The following is an 18,754-nucleotide window of genomic DNA, read 5'->3' on the forward strand; positions in this document are numbered from 1 at the left end:
TTTGGAAAAAACATTCTAAAAGAAAACTAACCATGAACATAGGGGAAGGGAAGCAAAAATAAGATATAAACAGAAAGGGAGACAAACCATAAGAGACTCTAAAACACAGAACTCACTGAAGATTGTTGGAAGGTGGTGGTTGAGGGGATGGGCTAAATGGGTAATGAGTATTAAGGAGGATGCTTGTTGGGATGAGCACTGGATGTCCTATGATGAATCACTAAATTCTATTCCTGAAATCCTATTACCTATATGTTAACTGACTTGGATTTAAATTAAAAAAAAAACTACAATGTGATATCACCTCACACCTGTCAGAATGACTAAAATCAGCAACACAAGAAACAAGTGTTGGTGAAGATGTGGCTAAAAGGGAACCCTCTTGCACTGTTGGTGGGAATGCAAACTTGTGTAGCCACTGTGGAAAACAATATGGAGGTTCCTCAAAAAGTCAAAAATAGAACTACCCTATGACCCAGCAATTGTACTACTAGGTATTTACCCAAAGAATATAAAAATACTAACTTGAAGAGATACATGCATCTCGATTTTAATGGCAGCATATCTACAATAACCAAATTATGGAAACAGCCCAAATGTCTACTGACTGATGAATGGATAAAGAAGATATGTGGATTTAAATTTTTAAACAATTCAGGGAGGGAAATGTTGTATGCATATATATATCTGGCATTTGCAATGATGTGGATGTGGATGGAGCTAGAGACTATTATACTAAGTCCGTCAAAGAAAGACAAATACAATGATTTCACTCATATGTGGAATTTAAGAAACAGAACAAAAGATCATAGGGAGAAAGAGAGAGAGGCAAACCAAGAAACAGTCTTCACTATAGAGAACAAAGGAGAAGTAGCTGGGGGCATGGATTAAACAGATGTTGGGGATTAAGGAGGGCACTTGTGATGAACATTAGGTGCTGTATGTAAGTGTTGAATCACTAAATTGTACACCTGAAACTAATATTACACCGTCTGTTAGCTAAATGAATTTAAATACAAACTTTCAAAAAAGGAAAACCCAAAAAACATTGTGTACATCTCTATCTCTATAGGACATATTCTTACAATGGAAACTATTGGATCAGAAGTATAAACTTTTAAAGGCTTTGGATACACATAAGACAGTTTTCCAGAAAGTTTGTTCACAATCACATTTGTTTCTATATTAAATTCCTGAAGTCTGTGCTTATCACTGGTTATTTTAAAAATTCATTTTCATGTAGAAAGGGGATTTACCAGTATTTTTTCTGGCAGTTTAAGGAAGAGTGATTAATGTGCACAGATGGTAGAAGTAATATTAATGCCTTATAACTGTGTAGCAACGTGGTCACATACTTAGTCTTCCTTGGTTCTGACAATAACCTATGAAATAGGTCCTGTTGTCTCTACTAAGACTGGGGAAACATCTTTGTCAGTTAACATTTTAACAGCCCATTTATTAAATAAAGCCCTTTCAGGAATTCTCATTGAAGCCCTCAAGAATTTAGTTGAGAGAAAGACACGAAAGAGGGGCTATTTTATTGTTTGTTCTTTTTTTCTAGCTAGTGTGCACTTTTACAGGTAGCCCTTACTAAAAGCACCTATACCTGGGTGTTTCAGCTGTGTCACTATCAAACTGCGTCATGTGTAAACTAATTTGAGTGGACAATCCATAGAGTTGTAAGGAGTACATCACAGGCAGACTCCAGAGCTGAGCCACAGGCCGCTTTTTCAGAGGAGTAATCAGGATTATTGTATGACAGGGTCATTCATGTATAATGCTGCTCTTTCAACCTGGTGTTGGGGGCAGGGCGAGTGGAAGAGGTAGTAGTCTTAGAGGTAGGCAGCCAGAAGGGCACGCTGATTTTAATTCTAGTTAAAAATGACAAATTCTTACCTTAACTATTAATCCTTTTGAGTCAACCAGCCAGATCTTTTTCATGGCTTTCTCTTTTGGTAAACCTTCTTTTTCCATGGCCATAACAATCAGGTGTGCAATCCCTAAGGCAGCCTGAGAAGGAGGTAATGAAAACAAACTTCAAAAGTCATTCCACATAATAACTTACCAAAAGTTATGTTTTACTCCATTTTATCTATACTAATAAAAAAGAACAACTGGTTCTCTTGACCTAAAGAATTACATTCATTCATTTGTACTGGGAGCAGTGTATTCTTGTGGCATTTGGGTCAAGCTAAAGGACAACCATTCACTCTTCTTATCGCAACAGAACCGCCATCATGTGGTTTAGTCACAGATAAACCAGCGATATCCTTCACTGTCATCATCTTTAATCCTATTAATGCAATTAAGATTTGCTCCAACAAGAAAATATTGACCTTAAAGTAATGAACTGGTCAGCCTTGCTCATTGGACTGTATTGTTTATTGTTGAGCTCCAGATCCTCTAATTGAATTTGAAGAATGCAGCCTGGTCATTTGGATGGAAACTTGACCAATTAGGCAATAGAATAAAACATATAAAATCTCTGTCCCCAAGCATTTATTTGTTCAATTAATTTGGACAAAGAAAGTATTGTGAAATCTCTTGCAAGATTAAAGGAATCTACTTCTTTGGTATTTGATAAATTTTGGGATAATAGATGAATGTCCGAAACCTTTTCAGGGACAAACAAGTGCCAGTTTTGAGTCATCCAACCATGAATACCTCTGCCCTGCTGAGTATCAAGAACTGGACTGTGCCACTCATCAAAACCTTTGAGAAATTCAAGGAATTTGAACTCAAAGAAGTTTACTAAAAGTACATGTTACAGCATGTAACATCCACAGAAATAAAAACTCAAATTTTAATAAGCTGTATTTTAGACTTGATTTTATTTTGATGTGAAAATGAATTTGTGATTTACATTGGAATATTTTGGAAGATTTACATCTTGGCATTTAATTTCTAGCTTTGTGTATTTTGTTTTAAGAACAAGTAAAACCATAACCAACACAATATACACAATTTCTATCAGTGTATTACATTTATTTATAATCGTAATCAATTTGAAAATTTAAAGCTTCTTAAAATATATATAGCCACAGAGTATTCTCCATTCATTACATTCTATAATTCTAAACAATCTGGGCAGTTTTCTCACAAGAAGCTCAAACTCAACTGACATTTTAATTTCTATTGTTAGGAGTAAATTATTATCACTGGAGTCTAACTTTCTTTTTTTTGAATGATTAACTCATAGAAAAAGAGGACAGAAAATAGCCTGCTTTTGTCTTGCTGTCTTCTCCTTCCAGCAATTGTAAATGTTTTGGTTCTTTTGCAAGTAAACAGTTATAATGCATGATGAGTGTCCAATTCAACTATTTTTCTTAAAAACTTGTAAACAGTTACATATGTGTGCATTGACTTGTGAGTCAAATTAAGAAAATTCTCATATGTGAAACTGGAGGATACTAAATTCATCAGAAACAAGAGCTTAAATACTTAAAGGCTTTTATACATTATCACACATTGGAAACGTTTCTGTTTTCACACGGCACCTTAAATATGCAAAAGAGAAACCCATGGCACCTGGTGATTATCTTACAAATTTAAGACTGAAAAATACCACTATACCTGTTTACTAAAGTCTCCTATGAAAAAATTAAATGCCTCAGTATTTATTTTTGTAAATCTTTCAGTGAAACCCATAGATGCAATCTACTAAAAATTTGAAAGAATATCCTGAACTTCAAATTAATGAATAATTAAGATAAATTCCGCTCATCAGTTTAAGAGAACAGAAGTATCATATAAGACCGGTACCTCTCCAGCTCCTTGGAAGAGTATTGTTTGATCAGACAGTTTGTTCTTGGTTATTCGAAGAGCTGCAAGGATCCCTGCCACTGCGACAGATGCTGTTCCTGAAACACGTAGTAAGCACCCTTGAGAGATCCTACAGCAGACCCCACCGAACTCCAAGCCTCCACTCCTTGGTCACATCTTAAAATCATCCTACACCATGGTTACTGGTACAGAAAGGGAACGTGCAGTTGTCTGACCCCCTGCTTATATAGGAGGCGAAATTCTCAGGCTACTGTCTTCAATATTTTAAGATAATAACTCACTACTATTCTTGAAAACTTTCCAAAAAGATTCTGTGACTTAATGTGGTGATAAGAACAAAGCATTTGGATTCTTAGGTGGATTCCTGCTCTACCTGTTTACTAGCTGGATGACCTTAAATGTTTACTTTTTGAGAGACAGGGTGCACAAGCTGGGGAGGGGCAGAGAGAGAGAGGGGACAGAAGATCTTTGCAAAGCAGGCTCTGCACCAACAGGAGAGATCCCAATGCGGGGCTCAAACTCATGAGCCACAAGATCATGACATGAGCCAAAGTCAGACGCTTAACAAACTGAGCCACTAAGGCTGAATGAATCTAGAGAAATTATTTTTTATGTCAGTTTCCTCATTGTAAAACAGTTGTGCTGTGTGAGATAAAAGAGTACTAAATGCTATTCAATTCTTCCACCCAATTACTCTAGGGGCTTCGAAACCTATTACTAATCCCCTCTACGCAAAGTGAGTCCACAGTAGATGCTTCTTAATTATGGTATTGATGGTAATTATGTTTTACATACATTTAGAATTTAATCTTTTAATCTTCAATTTGAAAAACTGATAGTTAATAGCAATTAAAATCTGTTGTTACTGCATCCTTTAATTGGCTTCCTACCTATAAATATCCCAAAGTGCTGAACAATATTAATGTAAAATTTATTTAGAATGAACATTCAGTTTTCTTCATCATGCTTCATGGTTATAGAAACTTCACAGTTTTAATTTTATTACTTTGATATAGAAGTGTTCACAAATTACAGAGCAGTTTTTGTGCTTTTAAACATAATTACATAGCTCAACTTTTTTTTTTTTTTAATAGTTTATTGTCAAATTGGTTTCCTTACAACACCCAGGGCTCTTCCCCACAAGTGCCCTCCTCCATCACCACCACCTCTTTTCCCCCACCCTCTGCCCCTTGAACCCTCAGTTTGTTTTCAGTATTCAGTTGTCTTTCAAGTTTTGCATCCCTCTCTCTCCCCAACTCTCTTTTCCTCTTCCCCTCCCCCTGGTCCTCCATTAGGTTTCTCCTGTTCTCCTGTTAGACCTATGAGTGCAAACATATGGTATCTGTCCTTCTCTGCCTGACTTATTTCGCTTAGCATGACACCCTCGAGGTCCATCCACTTTCCTATAAATGGCTAGATTTCATTCTTTCTCATTGCCATGTAGTATTCCATTGTATATACATACCACATCTTCTTGATCCATAGCTCAACCTCTTTGTTGGCTTATGTCAGAAGTAAAACTTTGTACCCTCACGTAGTAGTTTCCAGCTGTATCTACATTTTACTACTCTAAATAATACTATAATGGTTCCTAGATCACTCACTTGGGTAGTAAATCTTTGTTAATTTTTAAACACCCATATTTAGTTGAAAAATTAATTGAAATAGGTTTGATGAATGAAACAATGATGATACGTCATATATGCCATGTGCCAAAATTGAATTAAGCTTTTTACCTTTAGTAGGATGTTTGTTCTTTTCAATCTTTTAGTTGGTTGTTTCTTTCTTATAGGATTTGTAGTCATAAATAAGAACACGATAATTATTGAAGACCTATGTATCTCCTGCATGTTTTTATTTAGAAACACAATGTGAATCACGAAAATAAAATGCTAGCAATTTTGAGCCACCATTATAATAAAGTATGAACTATGATAAGTCATACATTATACCAAATTCTACTCTTCTATACATTATTTAAAATAAAAGCCTGTATTTTCTTTGGGAAAATACCGAGTAGTGGAATTGTTGGATTATTTGCTATTTATATTTTTAGTTTGGGGGACCCTCCATACTGTTTTCCACAATGGTTACACCAATTTGCATTCCCACCAGCAGGGCGCAAGGGTTCCTTTTTCTTCACATACTTGCCAACACTTGATATTTGTGTTTTTTATTTTGGCCACTCTGATAGGTATAAGGTGATACCTCGTTGAGGTTTTGATTTGCAAATTTCTGATGATGAGCGATGTTGAGCATATTTATATATGTCCGTTGGCCAATTTAATCTCTTCTTCGGAAAAAAATGTCTGTTCAGGACCTCTGCCCACTTTTTAATCATATTATTTGGTTTTTGGTGTTGAGTTGTAGAAGTTCTTTACATACTTTAGATATTAACCCTGTATCAGATATATCATTTGCAAATAAATGAAAATATTAATTCAAAAAGATATATGCACCCTTATGTTTACTGCAGCATTATTTACAATAACCAAGATATGGAATCAACCCAATTATCCACTGATAGATGAATGGATAAAAATGTGATACATACATGTGTGTACATACACACATACACACTGGAATATTACACAGACATAATGAGATCTTGCCATTTTTAACAACATGGATGACCTAGAGGATATTATCCTAAGTGAAGATAGTTATACAGAGAAAGAGAAATACTTATGTGTGCAATCTAAAAACAAATGAATAAACAAAAATCAGGATCAGATCGATAAATACAGAAAATGAACAAACTAATGACTGCCAGAAAGGGAAGATGGGCAAAATGGGTGAAGGGAGTGAGAGGTACAAGCTTCCAGTAATGGAATAAACCAGTTACAGGAGTAAAAGGCACAGCATAGGGAATATAATCAGTGGCATTAGTGTAACAGTGTTATATGGTGACAGATGGTAGCTACACTTGTGGTGAGCACAGCATATCATATAGAGTTATTGAATCAGTATGTTGTATTCCCGAAACTCACATAACATTGTATGTGTCAACTATAATAAAAATTTTTAAATGACAATAAATGAGAACCTGTGTAAAACAATGGCAGATCTATGTAGAAAAGACCCCATAACAGAATTTAAAAAGTTTGTCTCTTACATCACGACAGACTCACAAGAGCTGTTAAATAGATGAAAAAAGAATTTCAGACAGATACTGGTATCCAGGCACTTGATAAGAAGTTATCCACAAATAGTAGTTCAAACTATATCTATCTCAGGCTTTTTGAAGCTGGCCAGAAGTTTGGATTTCAGGGATTCTAAGCTGCCTTCCAACTCTTTACAATTTTAAAGGGTTTCTATACATTCTACTAGAACTACAAGATTTAACCAGTTGAAGAATCAAAGTTAAAGTATCATCAGCAATCGCTGTATCTGTATTATTGTTTTTTTAAGTTTATTTACTTTGAGAGAGACAGACACAGTGCGAGTGGGGAGGGGCAGAGAGAGAGAAGGAGAGAGAGAATCCCAAGCAGACTCCACACTGCCAGCGGAGAGCCCAGTGCAGGGCTCAAACTCACGAACTATGAGATTATGACCTGAGCTGAAACCAAGAGTCAGATGATTAACTGACAGAGGCACCTGGTGCCCCTGTTTTGATTTTATTTGATTTGATTTTAATTTTTTTATTACATTTCTTCATTTTGAGAGACAGAGAGAGACAGAGCGCAAGAGGGGGAAGGGCAGAGAGAGCGGGGGAGACACAGAATCCGAAGCAGGCTCCAGGCTCTGAGCTCTCAGCACAGCCTGATGCAGGGCTCAAACTCACAAACCATGAAATCATGACCTGGGCTGAAGTTAGACAGATGCTCAACCAACTGAGCCACCCAGACACCCCTGATTTTAAATAGAACTGGGCATTTAAGAACAGAGAGAATAAAATATTTCAAAAGATCCAAACTGTAATATGATGACATTTTTATATGGTTATGCCAGACATTCTATATTAAAAGTCAACATGTTAGGAACACGAGGAAAGGAGGGAGAGAAAAAGTGAAGACATTTTAAGTTCGTACATATTACCTCAAATAAGATAAAATAAATCTGTCTACACTGGATGCCAAAGGCATAAAAAAAATCTAAACTCTCTTCATGGAATTAATAAGAATCACAAAGAAATTTTTACTACCAAAAAGTTAATTTTAATTTGAGCACGATTCTTGCACATGTCCTGGTCCTCCTTCCTGGTACTATTTTGACTTAAATTTCACTACAGTCAAGGGAATTAATGTGGCAAGCTGATACTTCATAATACTGTGTTTTCACAATCAATTATTCCAAAATAACTTTTGTTGTGAGACTGAAAACTGAGTTTTTAGTAAACCACAAAAGATAGGCTGAAGTTTATGACTTTTAAAGAGTACTTAATATTTAACATTGACCAATTACTAACGGAGTAATTCGTTAAATCTGATTAGAATTACTATATATAACTAGCAAAGGTGACTAATATGCAATCAAATAATTATAATCCTCATGTGCTACTAAATAAATAGGTCAGACAGAACTAGAAGCAAGGGTGGTGGGAGTAAATGTGTTGAAGCAGGGGCCACAGCATTTAGAGGACATGCTACCTGAGCACAGTACCAAAGGACGAAGTTGAGAGGTCCAGGACCTCCCAGAGAACAAGCAAGCACAAAGACATGGAGGCAAGGAAGACTGGTCAAAACAAGGGACTGAACACATAATTTAGTTTTCCCTCTCCCCAGTGAGCTCTACTAAAACAACAGAGGAAAGATTAAAGAAAGAAAAAGAAAAAGAAAAAAAAAAGAGGTCAAGGAGCCAGAAAAGGATAGCAGCAACATCTCAGAAGTCAGAAGGCAGATGGACAAATGACAACAGACTCAGTAGAGGTGGAAAGGCTGAACTGTTGGCCAGCCCTGGGGAATGCTAAGAAGCAGTCAGATTGATAAAGCAGAACTCTCAAAAGTCCTGGTTATAAGAGGGACCAAGTACCTCTGAGAGTGGGGATGAAGAAGAGGCTGAAAACAGGAGGCTGCTCAAAAATCTGTTAAGAAGTAGTTATAACCTAAATCCATTTTCCTCACCTTTTAGCAGCAGGTTGACCCTCCACACCTTGGAGGTTTATTAAAAAACTAGAGGTTTATTTTATAGAAAGGGTATCTAGATTGTACTATCTAGATTACTATATAAGTAAGGCATAACGATAAAGCATCAGAGATAACTGAGGGCAAGGGGTGCCATACTTGAAAATAAGATTAAATGCAAGTTTAAGTCAATAAGGAGACACTCCCCGCCTTCTACTCCTACTTAGCTCAAAGAATACTGGCAGAAAGCTCATCCTAGCAGAAAACTAATGTCGAGAGAGAGATTGAAAAGCCATTTCTGTAGAATCTGAGCAGTGTAAGAGAAAAACACCCGGAAATTGACAAGGGAGATTTCTTTAAGGAAACACCTTGACCAAACAAATGCCTTACAGTAAAAGCACTGAATACAAGCTCCATTTGTATACCAAGCCTCATAAAATATAAAAGGAGAACCCAGAACACATGTGAAACTGTAGGCTTTATAGTGTTCCTTAAGCAAACACAACTTATTAGAGAGCAAAGTGATGTGAGGCTGGAGGAGTGCTGAGGCCGTGCGGGGCCTTCCACCACACACTAACGGCAATTCTGTAAGGGGGTGTACAGAGCAACGTAAGTGTAGTTTATTACAGGTAACAGAAAGCTACTGGAGGATTCTAACTTCAGAGACTGGAGGGGGCAATACAGTTGCGAGTTGGAAGCTGGTGGGGTGTAGACAGGTTAAGAGGTCATAGCAATTATTGAGGAGAGAGGATATTACAACAATCCAAGAGAGAAGCAAATTGAGAGGGAGGAAATATTTAAGACAGGAAAATCAACAGGTCTTAATGATTAAATACATAGAATGGGTGAGGAAACAGTCAGGAATAATAATGTATTTTCTTGCTTGAAGGACTAGGGGGAAATGTGCAAGGAAAACAGGAGTTCAGTTATGAGGCTGTCGTCCCTGTCTGAGTGCTGCTCAGGGGGCAGTGTCAGGAGGCAGATACACAGGTCTGGAACTCAGTCTAGTAATCTAGGTCAGAGATAAAGATCTGGAATTTGGAAATGGGTAGTTGTATTTAGGTCATGCTGATAGGTAACACTACTCAGTGAGGACGTTCTCTTCTAAAAGAGAGAACCCAAATGAAGATAAACATTTAAGGAATAAGGGCAGAAGAATGTGATATAGGGAAGATGACTAAGTAAATATGGTTAAAGAGGCAGGAGAACAAGAAAGTATACAGTGTCATGGAAACAAAGGAAAGAAGCAGTGACAAACAGAAGAAAGGTCAACCAAGAAGGGAAATGACAAATAACCACACTAGATCTGGTAATTACATCTCAGTGACCTTTCAGAGAGCTGTGTTATTTATGCTTGCTAGAGCCAAAGTTGAAGGGTAATGTGCTGAGGAATAAATTAAAGAAAAAGAACAGACACAGCATGTATAGAGCAGTCCTTGGAAGAGCTTAGACAAAGTGTGAGATGAAGATGGAGAGGGGGTGGAAGAAAAACAGAGCCAAGAAAAATAGTTTATTTTCATATTTTTATGGAAAGAGTGACAAGGCCTGTTGGAGGGAAAAATGAAATCAAGGTAATTAATTATTTTAAGAATTAAAGCAGGGGTGTCCATGTGGCTTAGTCGGCTAAGCATCCGACTCTTGATTTCGGCTCAGGTCATGATCTCATGGTTGGTGGGACTGAGCCCCATGTTGGGCTCATGCTGACACTGTGAAGCTTGCTTGGGATTCTCTCCCTCCCTCTCAGCCCCTACCCTGCCCATACTCACTCTCATTCTCTCTCAAAATAAATAAACTTTAAAAAAATTAAAGCAATTTAAACATGGAAAGACTAGTGGGAAGAAGGCAGTAGAGAGAAAGAGGCTGAAAACACAGGAAAAGAAGGTAACCACTAATATTAATGAGTTTTGCCAAACTGGAATGGTTTCACTCTTAGTTAAAGCAGAGTAAAATTTGAAAAATTCTGCTAGATTAAATTCTTTAACAATAAGAATATCTGACAAAGTATTCCTGCATTCTAATTAAATGTGCTGCTTTTTCTGATAAGAGTTTGATAAATTCTAATATAACAAAATATTCTAGCAGTTTTTTGTCTTCTAGTATAAAGACTTCTTAGCAGAAATGTAGGGGAATGTAATTGTGGTATCTCCATGTAAAATACAGTGCTTTGGAGTATTAATGTTAAATCAATTGAGTATTAAAATCTACAAATAAGAGGGAGGAATAAGTGTAGTCAGAATACTGTTTTCTTTTTTTTCTGTATAACTTATCTTGTATGATACAGTTATATATATATAATAATCCTTCACATAACTGTGGTGACATGAAGAATGTCTCTTATAAGAAAGGATAGCACATACCAAATTACCACATAAACTAATAAAATATGACTTTGAAAAGGACACTAATAGAAGCAATAGGTTTTTGGTATTAAATAATCTTGTTAATGAAAAATTATACTTTAGGTATTCTTGTTTTACGGATCAACAATTTTACACTTGAAAAATGTATTCATAAAAATATGCCCGTTGTAGCAAATGCATTAAACAGTGAAAATCCAGATAGACAAAGACTAAATAAATCACCTATAATCCTACTGCCTAGGTAGAATCCTTTTCCACATTATGATGAGTATTCTTACAGCTATTTTCCATATCTGATAGGTGCAAATTAAAGAAAATTTTAATTTGTAAAACAAGAGAGACCTAATGGAGAACCAGGGGGAGCGGAGGAGGGAGAGAGAGTTGGGGAGAGAGAGGGATGCAAAACTTGAGAGACTATTGAATGCTGAGAATGAACTGAGGGATGAGGGGGAAGGGGGAGGGGGGAAAAGAGGTGGTGGTGATGGAGGAGGGCACTTAAGGGGAAGAGCACTGGGTGTTGTATGGAAACCAATTTGACAATAAAATATTATGGAAAAAAAATATCTCATGCCATGTGTACAATTTTAACATACTTTCTGCCACTTAACATCTTGTAACTACCTTACCATGTCAATAACATATTTTAATATATTTTGTATACTTATAATATTCCATAATATGGATATATCAAATTTGTTTAACCAAACCCCTACTTTTAGATATTTAGTGGGCTTCTGATCTTTTGCAATTAAAAATAACATTACAAAAGAGACTGCATTCCAGAGAAGGCAATGGGTGGCCAGGGCCCTTCTCAAGCCCAACCCTGTCTCTGTCCCCCACCCTGGGGGCAGCCCCACCACCTGCCACCTGGAAGGGGTTACAGGAAGGCTTGTTCCTGTCTGGCTCTCAGTGCCAAAGAGCCAGACCCAGGATGCACCGCTGCTAGACCAGGTTCTGAAGAAGCTGGATAACTGATGCTGAGTTCGTCAGCCACACTCACAACGCTTGTTCCAGACTGCCTGCATGCAGCACCAGGTGCCGCATTTGGTATCAGCTGAGAGTGTGTCTAAAATGCGAGCTCAGCTTAGCAGAAAGCTTTGAACAGCCTTGGCTTGTCCTCTAAAATTGGATGATGAAGGTATCAGAACAAATTACTTCTGATGTTGCTCCTAATACTTCCTTTGATAATGGATGCTGTGGAATACAGCTTGAGGAAGATGGGCAGCTAGACCTCAGAGGAAGCAGTGGGCTCCCCATAGTTGTGGAAATCTCTCTGGGTTGCTTCACGGAAAGACTGTGATTCTTTACTAACTGAAAAGGGCAATCAGAGAAGTGGGAAAAGACGCCAGCCTGTGGGATGAAGAGAAAATGTTTCAGGTGCGTATATCTGAATTGCTCCAAAAAGAGCTGAATGAAGCAAAAATGCACAGTCTCCCAGGCTATCCGTGGACCTGAGAGAGCCCTGCAGGGAGATTACAGAGATGTTATGACCATGAAGGAGAGCAGTGGGCGGCACCTAGAACCGTTGAGAGAGGCTGCAGTAAAAGAAGAGACAGTATCTGTGGAACTTTTAGCAGCAGAAAAACATCAAGCTGAAGCCCTCAAAAATACACACCACCAAGGTGGGGGTATAGCTCAGGGGTAGAGCATTTGACCGCAAAACAACAACAATAAAAAAAATACACACCATCAAAACAAAAGTTTATCCATGCTTGATGACATTCTTGAAGATGTGAGAAAAAGGAAGATGAGGAAGAATACATTTCTGATGACAATATATCAGTCAAATGGATCAATTTTGAGGCAGTTCTGAGGATGGGGGAAAAGGCCAACTGAAAGCAAAACCTCACAAAAAAATGAGAAGTGGACTATGATCGGGGTCTTATCATGCTGACTGACTCCCAGAATGACCAGTATATTTTGACCAAGCCCAGAGATGCAACAATCCCAGATACGAATCACCACATGATAAAGAACATTGTTAGCACAGGCATGTTGTCTTTACTTGGAACAGACTGTGCACAGCCATAGAACTGCTGACATACAGTATTTCCTTACACTACTGCTGGTATACTTTTGGCACCTCCAATACTAAAGGGGATTAAGTTTATTGTACAAGTGGAGACATGAGGAGAATTTGGGGTTCCTTAATTTTTTTCTTATTGGCTTAGAATTCTCCCCAGTAAAGCTGAGAAAGGTAGGGTAGATTAACCTCCAAGGACCATGTTATATGGCTCTACTAGTGATTGCCTTCGGCTCACTATGGAGACATCTTTTACAGATCAGACCCACCCAGAGCATCTTTATTTCTATTTGCTTGTCCTTATCAAGCACACCCGGAGTGTCCAGGTTCCTCATGGGTAGTACCCACGGTGAAAAAGAAGCAGGTGATGTTGACTCTACATGGTGCTGCTTGAGATATTTGTCGTGCAGGACACGTTGCTGGGTGGGCTGTAGTCATGGCTGGCAGGGCGGCCCTTATCCTGCTTGGATACTGTGAATACTGGCTTGTTGCTCAGATCCTTCTCTCCTGTGGCTGCTGCTTTTCTTCTATGTCTTGTTAGAAAGACTTATTTCACAGGCCTATATTATCTAAAGCTGCACATGAAAAGCAAAGGGAATTTTAAAAATCTTACTGTAGGAATCTCTGCTCTCACCTTTTTTTAAAATGTCTTATTAATTTTTGAGAGAGAGAGAGAGCAGGGGAGAGGCAGATAGACAGGGGGACAGAAGATCCGACTTCACTGTGTCTGCACTGACAGCAGAGAGCCCAACGCAGGGCTCACACCCATGAACCATGAGATCATGACCTGAGCTGAAGTCAGAAGCTTAACCTGCTGAGCCACCCAGGCACCCCACTGCTTTCATCTTTTTAATGCCAATAGTCACAGAGCTGTTGGATATCTCCATGGAGCTGGGCTGCTTCCTGGCCAGAGTGCTAATCTCTTCCCAAGGCTACATTGTCACCGTGGAGATGGTGTCTTAAATTAAGCCAGCTTGTGACTTCCTGGCTATCATTTTCTTTGCATCAGGAAGCAGGTCTTCACATGTTTCCAACTTCTGTGGTGCAGGAGCTCACAGTTCTGATGTTCCTTACCCTGTTGGTGGTGATCCTGAATGCTCTGGTATCTCTGGTTCTTGTCTCTTCCTGCTGAAGACCAGCCAGTACATCAAGTGGTTCACAGCCACAGGGGCCCAAGTGAGAGGGTTCTTTTCCATCTTGGCAGAGCGGGCATTGCCTCTAAGAGGCTTACCTCCTAGTCTTGAGTGTGATTTTGCTCAGCCTTTTACTGGCCCTAGTGCTATGGAGAGCTCTAATTACCAAGTGTTTGCCACCTCAGAAGAGTTGGTCAAGTCCCTGAGGGCACCAAGATGAGACACATGACTTCACAAAGAAAAAACCTGTGTGAGGGATTCCAGAAGCTTGGGGTACTCGTGTGAGTGCACATTTAGGGCACAGGTCTGTGAGCCAGCTACATCAGGAACAACACACTCCATTTAAGGTGGGCGGAGGGGAGGAGGGGAAGTCTTCCTAGTGGCCTGGCTTTATAACTATTACAACCATAGTTTAGGATCTTCCAGAATAACTTCTGCATTCAATTGATCAAGAACAGTACAAATATAATGCTGCATTTTACAAGTCACTTTGACTATTTTGTCTGGATGTGCCTTTTCTTCTGAAATTAATGTTAACTTTCTTTTGTTATTTCATCACTTCATGATTTTTTTTGGAAAAAATTAATAATTAGAAAGGTTTTTATTTATTGTTAAACTTTAGTGTTTTAATCTGTTGGTCAATATTTATTAACATTCCTATGATGAGAAATTTTAATTCTAGCAATGCTGAAAAGTTACTTTTAATATTTAAGGCCTACATTTTCTAAAATGAGATAAGTATCTTCTAAATGTCTTTTTCCTTTATTATTATAGTTTAAAACACTCATGTCAATTATTTATTACATTTATCATTCTTTTAAAATATTTGTTTTGATTCACAAGAATATGCATACTTTTTAAAAAGATCATTTATGATCAGGGTATAGTTAATTGAAAAAATAATATTACAACAACAATGTTAACAATAAATAAATCATATTAACAATACTGTAAATAAAAATAAGTATCCTTATCTAAACAGACATTCTACCAAACAAGATACACAAATGGCCAACAGGTACAGGAAAATGTGCTCAACATCACTAATTACCACAGAATTGCAAAACCACAAGACATATCACTTCGTGCCTGTTAGAAGGGCTATTACCCGACATAAGAAGTAACAACTGTGGGCAAGGATACGGAGAAAGTATGAAAAAGTATGGCGATTCTTCAAAAAATTAAAAATAAAACTACCATATGATCCAGCAATTTCTCTTCTAAAGGAAACAAAATCACTATCTTGAAAAGATATCTGCAACCCCATGTTCACTGCAATATTATTTACAATTGCCAAGACATGGAAAAAATCTAAATGCCCATCGATAGAGGAATTAAAAACATGTAATACACACACACACACACACACACACACGGGAATACTATTCAGCCATAAGAAAGGAAGGAAATCCTAATATTTGTGATGACAGAAATGGTTCTTGAGGGTATTAGGCTAAGTGAAATAAGTCAGATGGAGAAAGACAAATACTGTGTAAGCTCACTTATAGGTGGAATCTAAAACAAAAACAAAAAGCCAAATTCATAGAGAACAGATTGGTGGCTCCCAGAGGTTAGGGGTGGGGTATGGGCAAAAGGCATGAAGGTTGTCAAACAGTATAAATCTCTAGTTATAAAATAAGTAAGTCCTTGGGTGCCTGGGTAGTTCAGGGGGTTAAGCATCGACTTTGGCTCACATCATGAACTCAAGGTTCGTGAATCTGAGCCCCGCATCTGGCTCTCTGCTGTCAGCACGGAGCCTGCTTCAGATATTCTGTCCCCCACCCTCTCTGCCCCCTCCCTGCTAGTGCTGTCTCTTTTCTTCTCAAAATGAATAAACATTTAAAAACAAACAAACAAACAAATAATTCCTGCAGGTGCCACGCACAGCATGGTGACATACTGTATTGTATATTCAGAAGTGCTAAGAGTAAACTTTAAAAGTTCTTGTCACAACAAAAGAAACTCTAACCATACATAGGGATGGATGTTCACTTACTGTGACAGTCATTTTGCAACATGTACATATATCAAATGATTATGTTACACCTAAAACTGTTACGAGTCAATTATATCTCCATTAAAAAAATAAACACATATTTAAAATATATAACTATCCTTGTACATTTGATTTACACACCTTTACTTCCTCAGGATAAATTTCTAAAAATGGTATTGCTGACTCAAAGATCCATAGGCTTTTAAGGTTTTTGACACATACTGCCTTCCGAAGAGTTGCACCAGTTTATATTTCCACCATCGATACATGAGTGCTTATCTTCTTACAGCATTGTTAACAGTTGGGATTACAATAAAAAAAATCTTTGCCAGCTTGATAAAGAAATCAGTTTCTCATTTGCTTTTTAATATGCTTTTTAAAACTTGGTAGTGTTAAACTTTGAAGCATGTTTTCTGGCCAATGTCTTCCTTGTTTTGTGAAAAGTCTGTTCTATCATGTCTGATTTTGATCTTTTGAATCATCAAAGCATTAAGTAAAAATTAGGCTATATTTATTTCTTTAAAAAATCATAACAAATTAGTTTATTATGGCTAAAAATTCTATGTAAACTATTTACAATGTCATGTTAGAGAACAGCCATTCCAGAGAGGCTATTATGAGAAGAAAAACCACTTTTCCTCATTGATTTTAAATGAGAGGATGAGACCTTATTGTTTTGATCTGAATTTGCTGAATTCTGATGGTCTCCAGATTATATAATTAAATGTCCAATTTCTTAATAGATCTAACCTGCATATTTTTTCCAGTTAAAATGATTTATAATTACCATGCATTAAGGTCCAAATCTCTATTCAAAACTAAAATCTCTATCATTGAAAATTATTTTAGATCATTTAGATCAATTATAAGATTTTTAAAATAAAATACTTTTCATAAAATATCTTTAAATAACACATCTGTTAGGAAAACAAAAAGTTCTCCCAAGGGTCCAGTGTGAAACATTTATTTACATGGTAAGGCTGTAATAGCTACATAATTATTTTCCTTGGCACTGGAATGCAATTTCTATGCCCTCAGTGGGGAAAGTATTACATTGTGGGCAAAATGGTAAAAACATAAGGTTAAAAAGGTAAAATAGAAACATATGGGGATAATGTGTCACTAAGGACACTATTTTGGTATGGAGAAATGCACAAATGGTTTGGTCATTTCTAATCAGAACCCCAATAACTTACCAAAAGTTTTCTCTAGTCAGAGATTGGGCTCATTTTTCTCAAATCTTTTTGTTGGCTAAGGAAGTTATACTCTAAAATTCCAATGTGTAAACAGGTAAACATGCAGATGATACTGTAGGACAGCTTTGGTGGGGTGAAAAGCTAGTGACGTCATGCCTGCACTGTGATGGCCCGCTGGGTAGAGTGGGGAATATGTTGTGGACACCAGAGCCACTCACATGCCGTGCTCTTGGCCTTGGCTTAAGTAAGCATCTGCCTCAAATACCCTGTGCTCCTGACTTCAATTCTGATGCAGCCCAGGTCTTGACCTCTAAATTCTAAGTTGGTAGGGCTCTGACTCTAACTCCAAACTGCTCATTTTGTTTGATAATTTGGATTTAGCATTCTTTGTCTTAAACTGAACTCTGATGCCTATTAATTCTGTGTATTGATTCAAAAGCATGTAATATCGTCTTTAAATTCTAAATGGACATTTCTGTGGGACCTATAAACTCAAAACATAAGAATATTAAAGATAGTTTTTTCAGCAGTGAATGTAGCTATTTTACTTTTTATTTTATTTCTTTAAAGATTTTATTTTTCCACCTCACGCCAGTCAGAGTGGCTAAAATGAACAAATCAAGAGGCTATAGATGCTGGTGAGGGTGTGGAGAGACGGGCACCCTCCTACACTGTTGGTGGCAATGTAAACTGGTGCAGCCGCTCTGGAAAACAGTGTGGAGGTTCCTCAAAAAACTATCCATAGAACTCCCCTATGACCCAGCAATAGCACTGCTAGGGATTTACCCAAGGGATCCAGAAGTGCTGATGCATAGGGGCACATGCACCCCAATGTTCATAGCAGCAATGTCAACAATAGCCAAAACATGGAAAGAGCCTAAATGTCCATCACCTGATGAATGGATCAAGAAGATGTGGTATAGGGGCGCCTGGGTGGCTCAGTCGCTTAAGCATCTGGCTTCGGCTCGGGTCATGATCTCACAGTTCGTGAGTTCAAGCCCCGCATCGGGCTCTGTGCTGACAGCTCAGAGCCTGGAGCCTGCTTTGGGTTCTGTATCTTCCTCGCTCTCTGACCCTCCCCTGCTCACACTGTCTCTGCCTCTCAAAAATAAATAAAAACATTAAAAAAAAAAAAAAAAGATGTGCTATATATACACAATAGAGTACTACATGGCCATGAGAAAGCATGAAATACAGCCA

The 18,754-nt window shown here is 37.7% G+C and overlaps 1 protein-coding gene and 1 pseudogene across 1 annotated transcript in view; one reads left to right on the forward strand and one right to left on the reverse strand.

Annotated features, from left to right (window-relative positions):
* The window catches only part of ME1 (malic enzyme 1), a 182,782-nt gene that overhangs the window by 27,598 nt on the left and 136,430 nt on the right, over positions 1 to 18,754 (reverse strand). Inside the window, exons 8-9 of the mRNA XM_029945152.1 lie at positions 3,763 to 3,860; positions 1,897 to 2,010 (exon numbers count right to left, since the gene is read on the reverse strand). Of these exons, the coding sequence (XP_029801012.1) occupies positions 1,897 to 2,010; positions 3,763 to 3,860 (212 nt within the window). The remainder of the gene's footprint in view (positions 1 to 1,896; positions 2,011 to 3,762; positions 3,861 to 18,754) is intronic.
* On the forward strand, positions 10,074 to 14,568 carry LOC115296381 (annotated as a pseudogene).

Source organism: Suricata suricatta, chromosome 7, assembly GCF_006229205.1.
Source record: "Suricata suricatta isolate VVHF042 chromosome 7, meerkat_22Aug2017_6uvM2_HiC, whole genome shotgun sequence".
Classification (NCBI taxonomy): domain Eukaryota; kingdom Metazoa; phylum Chordata; class Mammalia; order Carnivora; family Herpestidae; genus Suricata; species Suricata suricatta.